Source organism: Asparagus officinalis, chromosome 7 (assembly GCF_001876935.1).
Source record: "Asparagus officinalis chromosome 7, Aspof.V1, whole genome shotgun sequence".
NCBI classification, from domain to species: Eukaryota; Viridiplantae; Streptophyta; class Magnoliopsida; order Asparagales; family Asparagaceae; genus Asparagus; species Asparagus officinalis.
In genome coordinates this window covers 60,668,512-60,679,402 of record NC_033800.1, presented here as the reverse complement: position 1 = coordinate 60,679,402, position 10,891 = coordinate 60,668,512, and the positions used below count along the sequence as shown (strand labels likewise).

General features: G+C 36.7%; 1 protein-coding gene across 4 annotated transcripts; it reads right to left on the bottom strand.

The window, feature by feature from the left end:
• On the bottom strand, positions 300-8,336 carry LOC109849530 (nodulation protein H-like). 4 transcript variants are annotated; one of them, XM_020419379.1, is made up of 8 exons: positions 8,044-8,336; positions 3,765-3,830; positions 3,519-3,610; positions 3,182-3,437; positions 2,848-3,106; positions 2,318-2,497; positions 657-812; positions 300-574 (listed from the first exon to the last, which is right to left on the bottom strand). In XM_020419379.1, the coding sequence occupies exons 4-8, from the start codon at positions 3,352-3,354 to the stop codon at positions 398-400; spliced, it is 945 nt and encodes a 314-aa protein (XP_020274968.1). In that variant the 5' UTR covers positions 3,355-3,437; positions 3,519-3,610; positions 3,765-3,830; positions 8,044-8,336; the 3' UTR covers positions 300-397. The 4 variants fall into 4 exon arrangements, with proteins under 4 accessions (XP_020274968.1, XP_020274966.1, XP_020274967.1 ...); XM_020419377.1 differs by having other exon boundaries at positions 3,182-3,423; XM_020419378.1 differs by lacking the exon at positions 3,765-3,830 and having other exon boundaries at positions 3,182-3,423.

Here is a 10,891-nt window from a genome sequence, read left to right as displayed (position 1 = left end):
TTTGGAAAAAATATTGTTGTAGCACACGGGAATACTGCAGCATTTTAAAACTGTAGCTGAGGCGGGGAAACTGTAGCAATTTAAAAAATTACCGTGGCATTTAAAAATCTGGATTAATGTGGCAGGAAAAAAAATGATATGTCGTGCTTTGCACGGTGCTCACGACTGGTTTTGATATATAGAAGACTCGATGATGGAGAAATGTTAGATACTAGTGATAATGCGGAGATGGTGGTGGCACTTAAATATATAGTGGTCTTAACAACCAAGTAATGACAATTGAGAGTTCATGTATCAGGTTGCAAAATTTGATGTATAATCATTTAGATCTATGATGAAGTGTAGTTGTAACATGACATTCTACAGAATGAAGGAATGGAACATCATTATCAGACAATTAAGTAACATAATCCCTTTGGTGAAGAAAATGCTCATACTTTGTTCCATTCAGAGACTTGTATACATCATCCCAGTTGAGAATTTGCTCTGAAGGAGGACGTCTGTGTATTTTTACTTGTCTACTCTTTAGATTTCTGACAGGAAGTCTAAGAAATTCTTGCACTTGTTGTAATACCTGAGGGGAAAAAAATCTCAAGGTCAATTAAAAGAAGATGAAGAAGAAAATGCATCTTCTGTAGGGACATTTCTTTCATTACATTTTGGTTGCTGATGATATCCTCATAGTACAAGATGATGTGGCGTGTGGTATTGAAAAGCTTCAAACAGTCTGCCGTTGTGCTCTCAACTTGACTAAGGTTGGACACCAAAACTGCAGTGTTGATTTTAGGCTTGAATTGTGCAAGAATATCAGCCTGAATAAGTAAAGCACAAATTTAAAGAAAGTGGCTAATGTATGTATATGCAGATATCCAAATACGAGTTTTCAAATTGTTCAATATATGGTGCTTGTGTTACACAGCAGAGACAGATATGAGCTATCAATCATGGGACCTATCAAGATTAAGCCATTTTGTAATATTGCAGTGCTAGCTATTGAGATATCAAGCAAGAAAAGTAGTGTTAGACAAAACAAGGAAAACATCATCGGCTTTGTCTACTCCACCTCAAGTAGCTATCGTACAGACAAGGCTTGAGGAATGCACAGCTGAAATAGAAGTGCTGTTCATCTGACAGAATCAGTAGATAATAGATAATTACTAGGAAACAAGAAATGAATGCCAGAAATGAAATAAGTTTGTTTATATGGAGGTTTTTTGGTGGGTTAACACGTCCTCATCTACTGCCCAGGTCTAGTCGTTAATTTTGCATGTTCTAAGCTGTGTTTTGGAAGTAGAGTTAATTTATGGGTGTCAAGTTATTAAAAGAGAAGTCAGGGCTGGACATAAGAAATCACTGTTAATAATTTAACTTCCCATGCATGATTTAGTTTGTTTTGGAAAGTAGAAGCGTTTACATGTTGTGAGTTTCTAAAAGATATGAGAATCCATGTTAATTCCAGCCAAGTCATGGAGTTATTTGCACCTCCTCTCTCCTATAAACAAGTGGGAGGCAAGGCCATAACAGTTGATCTTTATTTTTTTCACCCTTTTTTTTAAATTTTCCAACTCCATGCTTCAGGTAGCTCCACCTCATTTTTGAGTGCTAGCAACTCCATCCTTGACCACTCTATTTGAATAGTTAGATGAGGCCAATACAATTAAGTCCAGTCCACCCTGTACTGGTCTGCCATAAGTCATGCCCAGCTATCCGCCGAGGCCCTGACAGGTTCAACATATCAGGAAAGGAAAACATGATAAAAGAATTGACACTATTTACAACATGGTTTTTTTTTATGTTTTTTCAAGTCACATTAACAGGTTTTATACAAGTAGGAAATTGTATTTACTAAGTAACTGTTTGAATGGATGAATGATCCTTTTGTTACAGGAGTTGATGTAAGCTGGCATGATATTTGAGTTTAAGTAAAACATATCGTTAATTGATAGAAATATATAATGAATAAGAAGTTATTTCTCTTATAGAAACATATAATAAACATTAAGTTAAAAGCATGAGGAGTTGTAGGATGCAACGAGCAGTTGTACATTAACTGTTATAAAAACAAAATTTTGACTAATGTGGTTGAATACCAAATCCAACATTCACAGGATTAAGCAAGTGGTTAAGTGATGAACCCGTGACTACGCTGTTATACTTTATAATTTGCATGATACCAAGGTGATAGAATCAACAGGATGTTCATAGGTTATTACAGTTCTGGACTGTGATTATTTAAACTAATCAAAATTCTCTACTGCTATGCAGAATGTGAACACAAGACTTCAAAATAGAAAGGAGAGCATGCATGAGAGGAGACCTCTTCCTTAGAATGGACATGGGACTTGTGAGTGCCATTTAGCTGCTTTGCACGTCTGTCATAATTATTTGCCAAAACAGATATGAACCTTCGCAAGAGATTTCTTCGGAAAAGAAATATTAGAGATACCCCTTTTGATTTGAAGTATTTAAGTATCTCCTTGTGATGATCCATGAGGCCCTGTACAACAAAGGGTACTCATCATATCAGGAAAAATTCAATAAACAGTTCAGGTGAAAATTGCTGCTGATATTGTATGCTTGAAGCCTTGAACAGGTCTATTGCACTTGTCATCTGACATAAATTGCCACAAAGCATACAAAGATGTCTAAGCCTAATGAAAAATCAGTCCGCCTTCTGAGGGAAGTGTAAACACCATAAATGAGACACCAATTTATTGTCGAGATAAGTGAAAACACCATACCCCTTTTTCTCATAGGACTAGAAAGCAGAAAGAGTAATTCCAGTTCTTATATTTGCAGAAAGACAGAAAAAACAATAAAAGTGGAACAGATGATAAAAGGACAAACCTGGTTCAGCATCCACTTAAATCCAACTGCCGCCACACATTCATTTTTTGAAGCACTACTTAACCAGTCTAATGCATAGACAGCATCTAATGTCCTAAGGATAGCTGTAATATTACTTCTTCTTTCCTTAACTGAAAATATCTCCCCATTTGAACTAACATTTGGGTGACTATTTAGCAGAGTTTCAAACCATCCACTTCCAGATCTTTGCATGGATAAAAGAGCAAAGTAGCGAACAGGAGTGCATGAGCATTCTGTCCTGCTTGAATTAGCAACGCATGAGGGCGAGAAAAATATAAGCATCATGGAGAAACTAAAGACATCAAAGCATTACCTGCTAAAAGTTTTTGGTTGAGGAAAATGAACATAAGGGATCTCCTCAGGTGGGATGTCATGGGAATTACAACTTAATTTTGTTTTTTCGGATGAAAATGATATATCCACAGGATATTTCTGCAGAGAAATCTGCTTCAAATAAACAGAGCATACATACACACCGAATATCATGACGAAGGTGAGAAGAACAACCCTCAATGGGAGCGGTGACCACTTTGAAGTCTTAAACGAGTATGTGCTCTGCAAATATATAACTACCAATGAAGTAAAAAATAAACTATACTGATAGTAATCAAGGAAAAAAAATCAGATGCTGAGGCCTTGATAGTTGATACCATGCCTCTTTCCTTGTCAAGGAGGGATGACTATGTAACCCAAGTATTCATCCTTTTCTTTATGAGCATAGATCAACTCCAACGATGAAACTCTGAAATTTAAGCATTATACCTTTGGTAAGTAAACTGATTGTGTAACCAGGGAAGGTCCGATGTATTATGCTAGTATGAATACTTTAAAACTGAAAAAAGAAGCTCATAGAAGAAAATACATTTACTTGATAGACTGCAAACAAATTTGTGCACCTTGTAAATTATAGAAGCTCCAGACCAAAAAAGCAGGGGAAATAGTTGCATGGATTTGAGCCAAGCCTAAAGAACATGAAACTGAGGTAAGAGGAAGATACATGAAACTGCAAAGGAAATGATGGAATCTGGTAAATATAATTATTAGGCATATTGTATCTCTTTCTTTTAGTCCCACATCGCTTAGGATACTAAAACCTTTCTCTTGCTCTTGTATTTAAACACTTCAGTGCAATGAATAAAATATTCTCTTTTCAACCAAAAGCTAATTTCTTAACATGGTATCAGAACCATCATCTTGATCCCAGAGAGACCTCTTTCTTCTTCCTCTACGTTGAGCTACCGAGGGGGTTTTGCCAAAAACTCTGAACTTCCCCTCGGCGTCCTCGACACCAGATGCAACATTGATGCACCGCACCATCGCTCACAACCTCTCGCCGTCCTTTGCTCACTACAAAACCTTGTTGCTTCGGTACCAACTTCGACAACAACCTTTTCTTGGCCGTCACTACTGCCAAGGATAACCCTCAACGTCGTCGATCAGTTCCGACCATGTCCGACAACTCGGACCCACTGGTCATCATCGTCCTTGTGGCTCCAACCCTCGTCCAAACTCTACCGCTGCAATCTCTCGCCTTACGAAACCCTAGCAGTTTCTCCATTGCAAACCTCTGCCTGCCAACACCACTGTTGCTTCGATTAGTGTAATTACACAAAACTATTCATCGAATGCACACAGGGTGCTCGACAAATTGCCTTAGCGAGATTTCTCACTCCTTTGTCAGCCTCTAGCCAAGCTCTCACTAGCCAAACACTTTCCACTCACCGATGCTTGCAAAATCCAGTCATCGTGCCTCCTCTCATGACCACAGGTCTGCTCTCTCGCGACCACCGTGTGTGACTGCTGATCACTGCTGCAACATCATACCTCGCCGCTTGCAAGGTCCAGTCACCACGCCTTCTCCCCCGACTACAAGTCCGCCCTATCGCGACCACCGCGTGTAACCGTCAATCACCGTTGCAATAACATGATCTCGCTGCATGCAATTTTAGTCACCGATGTGCAACCATTTCTCACCAAATCATGCCAATAACCATCTATTTGGCTCGTCTTATCCAAACTCTCGGTTCTCCACCGACCGTGAGTTTGATTGGGGGTGCTAAATATAGTTACTAGGCATATTGTTCTTTTAGTCTCACATTGCTTACGATACTAAAACCTCTTCTTTTGCTCTTGTATTTAAATACTTCAGTGCAATCTTATCCCAAAAGCTCTATTCTTAACGAAATCCAATCAGCCATTTATAACAGAACAAATTTCACGAGACTTATGATTTCTGTCGTTGACTATTTAATACCTTTATGTAAGCTGATAGACTCAAGTCATTTATATGTCTCACTTATGTACATATTTACCAGACATAGAACCAAGAGTGAAGGTTCATAACAAGCTTCAGAAAGCCAAATCACATATGATTTTGTCAGGTTTCACTATCTTTAAAATGAGGCGCCCCTATTTACGAACCCAGCACAGACCAATTAATACAAGTGTGGCATTTGGTAAGGTAACAGAAAATAGAATAATTTCAAGTTCAAGATGTAGTATATGGAAAATAATAACCTCAATGTGCATCTTATAACTAGTATTTCAGCAGGTGATTGGTACAATAACTTTGAAGCATACGGTAAATCAGAACCAACTACCGTAGTTGTCTACAAAAATGTAGTGTAAAAAAGCTAAACTGTTTTAATTTACTGATATATTACTGAATTCCTTTAACAATCGATGTTGGTGTATATATTGCATATTTACACATACTGCAGTTATTTTTGAACTGCAGGACATATATGTTGCTTTGTATGTTGGAATGTTCCAAATATTCCTAACATTCTCAGGGATTTGATGCACATTTGGCAGTGATATTTGTCTTAGCACTATCATATTCATCCACAGTAATGTAATGAAGGCACGGATTTTATCACCAAAACAATAAATGACATATTTTTTCGTTGAATTGTTTTATGGACATGGCAGCAAACATAGCTTTTTTACTTATACAAATAGAAGCAATAAAAAAATGCTTTTGCAGTTCAAACATACTATATGTTAAAAACTACACGTTCACTTGTTCACTATATCCAAAGGCATTTACTTTATATTATGTATTAAAAGAAAAAATTAGTAGAATATTTGAAGGTATAAACATATGAATCCTGATCAGAAGAAGCTGAAACTTTAGAGAAAAAGTTGTTTGGATAATGATAGTTGAAATGAGAACCTAAAAGAGTAGTTCTGGAATGCCAAGTGAGGAAAAAAGGAAGAGGTCTATTCACATCATGGACTATTTTGGGCAAGTATGCGACGTGAAAACCCAACTAAACACAATTAAAGTATTTATACATCAAAGAATCTGTCACTATTTTAAATGTGTGCTGACTGCTGGCAAATGAATGTAGAACAAACAACCAAACATGGCCATCAAACCTTTTTCTCAAATTAGGCAAAGGTTTGTAAGACCTTCTTCTCCCACGGATCTAACAAGACAATCAAGTGTTATTCCAGCTTAAAGCTATTTACTTTTTCCAATATCCATCATAGTCACTTGTTTGCATGTGTTATGCCAAAAACAGCATACCTCACCAATGTTCTTGCTTTTCCTTATCAAATCAACCAAAGTTACCCATGGTATCTTTGTCAATGACAAATACCTTCACCAATCATACATTTTACTTCAAGCAATTCAGTACTTCATCAACAAGACCCCTACTTTCTTTGCAGCAGACAGATTCAAATTTGGATAAATTACAAAATTCCCCTTAGGTTTGCATGACTGACAGAAATCCCTATTAGTTTCTGAAACTGACAGTTTAACCTGATCGGTTTCAGTTTCAAGTCAAATAATCAACAACGTTTGGATGTAATGATCATAGATATGCTTATATGAGTGCATATAATTCGCATATCCTATGATATGCTTTTACATCCTAAATAAATTTTATAGAAAATAAAAGAGAGAGGGTAAGGTGTCACTTTTAAAACTGTGGGGTGTTTTTTGCAATTTACCCTTCAAATTCAAACAAAGGCAAAGCCTATTTCACATTGTTTTATTGTTTTAAATATCCCCGACATGGCCCGATATATCCCCCGATATATCCTTTTACAGGGCTTGCCGCAACCGATATGGTCTTTAAATATCCTTTACCGCTTTTTGGCTATTTTGAGTGATAAATCCCTAATATGGCTGATATATTAGCCGACATGTAGACCAATATATCTTTTTATATAGCTTGTTGTAAAATAATATACCGTGTTTGGAATTTTTGGGCAAGATATCAAGATTTCCCCATTATATCAAATGACACTTTGCCCTAAAAAAAGCAGATCGAATGTTGCAACGTTGCTTTGCACTTTTGTTTGTTTTAGAAGGTTGATTAGTGATCCTAAACATATATTATTCATATTTTGTATGCTTAAATTTTATTACATACGTTGAGATTACATTTTAATGCATTATACTATGGATGCAAACATTCATTATGGCATTCCGATATTTACCACATATCCCCGATATCCGCAATCCGATATGAATTTTGGTCATCCGATATTTCCCCGATATCCGATATTTAAAACTTTGCTATTTCATCAACTATTTCGATAATGCATATTTTGGACAAAAACCTAAATGTCTAGGGAGAAGTAATAGAAAGATTCGGCAAGAGAAGAAACTGGAGAAGTAGCGAGATTAGCTGATCAGATCAAGGAAAGCTTGGACATGGTTCTGTGTGCCACCCATCATAGCATGTCTCGTCTACTCAACCAATGAGGCTTCGGGCTTCAAAAAAAAAAGAAGGAAGGCTTTTGAGCACCAGCTTCGCCAGATCAATGACACTAAAACCCTATTCGATTGTATCGTATAAACGATGAGCTTCATCAACAAGCTCCCTCCTTTCTCTTAGAATGATTCAAATATCAAACAACTAAACTAATAAAACTAAAGCACAATCTAACAATAGCAAAACTTATTTTTCTCAAGAAAAAAAGCACAAACATAAATTAAAGGTCTATAAATGAATCAATAAAAGAAGCGACCGGAGAAGTAAACATCAACTAATCCAAGAACACCTCAGGCCTTCAATGACATTAGAAACCCTAAACCCTAAGAGACTGCATCATAGATTTTACCTCTGGAAATGGTGAGCTCCATGAAAAAAGATCCCTACTTTCTACACAACAGATTCAAATTTTTAAAGAGATAAAACTGATAAAGCTAGAGCATACCTGATCTGATCAAAGTAAAGCTCAGGCATTCAATCGCGTTAGAAACCCTAAGACCGAGCTGGCTCCAGTACTTAAAGAAGCTGATGGATGCTGACGTGGAAGCAAGGGCGAGTGTCCAAGTGCAGGCTGAAGAGGAGAAGCGGCCGCCGAGCTTCTTTCGATTTTTATTTTTATTTTTAGATTTTAGTAATTTGTTCTGATGAGGAAGGGTTTTTTTTTTTTTTTGTTGGGGGTTTATTGAAGAGAAGACAGCAGAGGAGAAAGATGAAGAGGCACGGGTTTGGACCGGCTTGTCGATGTTAAAGGGTCGGTCGCTTTAATTGTTTAGAAAATAAAAGGGTTAGGTTGACCTAGTCCCTCAAATTTGCAAATATATGCCTCAAATCTTAACTTGAAATTAGTCCTCAAATCGTTGAAATTGCTACTACGTTCCCTCAATTTTAAGTTTGTTTAAAAGTAGTGTCTCCAGTCAAGAATATAAGACTAATAATATGAAACAACTTTTATGAGAATTTAGGAGTTTGGGAGCGGAGAAGAGAGATGAGAAAAGGGTTGAAGAAGTTAATATAATATGAAGAATTTAATATAGGGATTAAAAAAAGGGAAAAATGTGTCAAGGCCCCAAAAGCAAAAACTTCATGTGACCAGCCCCCTTGTATTTCCCCCCATGTGGATAAGCCCCAAATACCTACAGTATTTGTGACGAGGCCCTAAAGTATCACTTTAAAAAAAAAGCCCATGGGAAGTTACGAACTTACCCCTTTGATGGGACTGTACTCGTTTACTACGCCCCCTTCCTATTCAAGAACCATGCCTCTCTCTCTCTCTCTCTCTCTCTCTCTCGCCGCTGCTCCCCGCCTCACCCTCGACTACGCCGGAGTTCGTCGCTGCCACTCTCCGCCTTAAGTTCAGCGTTTCCCTCTCCTCCTCTCCTCCACCCGAGCTTGCAGCTGGAGCTCGCCACCCGCCTAGCCCGCGATCGCCGCCGCTCCGATCATGATGGTCTGCAGAGACCACCTGCTCCAACTCCAGTGTATTAGAACTAAATGTCATCAATGCATTTACATCACGAGCAGATTTCAAATTTGATATATGCAGATTTATTAGTTCTATGTTTGTTGGTTTTGGTTCCTTTCACGAGCTTTGAAATGAAAGCTAAGTCATCAATGAATCATTCTGAGTGCTAATATATTATGTTGAAAAGAATTATAAGTTTATTTCAGTCCCCTCTGGGAAGCAAAGTTTCTTTTACTGGTTGAAATATGCTCTTTAATGTTTGCCATAGTTTTGTTAGTTGAAATCAAGCTGGCTTACGAATTTTGCCTTCTGTTGTAAGAAGCTGCCAACATCATCCATAAATATTTCTCTTTTTTCCCTTGTCACTGAAATACCACGTTAGTTCTATTTTATACCACGTTAGTTCTAATTTATACCACGTTAGTTCTAATTTATATCAAGTTAGTTCTAATTTATCTATTTTATACCATGTTAGTTCTAATTTATACCAAGTTGGTTCTATTTTATACCAAGTTAGCTCTAATTTTAACCACGTTAGTTCTAATTTATACCACGTTAGTTCTAATTTATACCAAGTTAGTTCTAATTTATACCAAGTTAGCTCTAATTTTAACCACGTTAGTTCTAATTTATACCACGTTAATTCTAATTTATAGTGTTAGTTCTAATCTGCACAGTGTTAGTTCTATTCTGTAGAGTGTTAGTTCTAATCTGCACAGTGTTAGTTCTATTCTGTAGAGTGTTAGTTCTAATCTGCACAGTGTTAGTTCTATTCTGTAGAGTGTTAGTTCTAATCTGCACAGTGTTAGTTCTATTCTGTAGAGTGTTAGTTCTAATCTGCACAGTGTTAGTTCTATTCTGTAGAGTGTTAGTTCTAATCTGCACAGTGTTAGTTCTATTCTGTAGAGTGTTAGTTCTAATCTGCACAGTGTTAGTTCTATTCTGTAGAGTGTTAGTTCTAATCTGCACAGTGTTAGTTCTATTCTGTAGAGTGTTAGTTCTAATCTGCACAGTGTTAGTTCTATTCTGTAGAGTGTTAGTTCTAATCTGCACAGTGTTAGTTCTATTCTGTAGAGTGTTAGTTCTAATCTGCACAGTGTTAGTTCTATTCTGTAGAGTGTTAGTTCTAATCTGCACAGTGTTAGTTCTATTCTGTAGAGTGTTAGTTCTAATCTGCACAGTGTTAGTTCTATTCTGTAGAGTGTTAGTTCTAATCTGCACAGTGTTAGTTCTGTTCTGTAGAGTGTTAGTTCTAATCTGCACAGTGTTAGTTCTATTCTGTAGAGTGTTAGTTCTAATCTGCACAGTGTTAGTTCTATTCTGTAGAGTGTTAGTTCTAATCTGCACAGTGTTAGTTCCATTTCTGTAGAGTGTTAGTTCTAATTTGCACAGTGTTAGTTCTATTCTGTAGAGTGTTAGTTCTAATCTGCACAGTGTTAGTTCTATTCTGTAGAGTGTTAGTTCTAATCTGCACAGTGTTAGTTCTATTCTGTAGCGTGTGATGGCTTGTTAGTTCTATTTTATTACACGTTATATCTAATTTATACCACGTTATATCTAATTTATGTTAGTTCTAATTTAAACCACGTTATAAACCTAATTTATACCATGTTATATCTCATTTATACCAAGTTAGTTCTATTTTATAACAAGTTAGTTCTAAAAATTTAACCAAGTTTGTTCTAATTTATACCAAGTTAATTCTAATTTATACCAAGTTAGTTCTACTTTTAACCACGTTAGTTCTAATTTATACCACGTTAGTTCTATTTTATGCCACGTTAGTTCTATTTTATATCAAGTTAGTTCTAATTTTAACCATGTTAGTTCT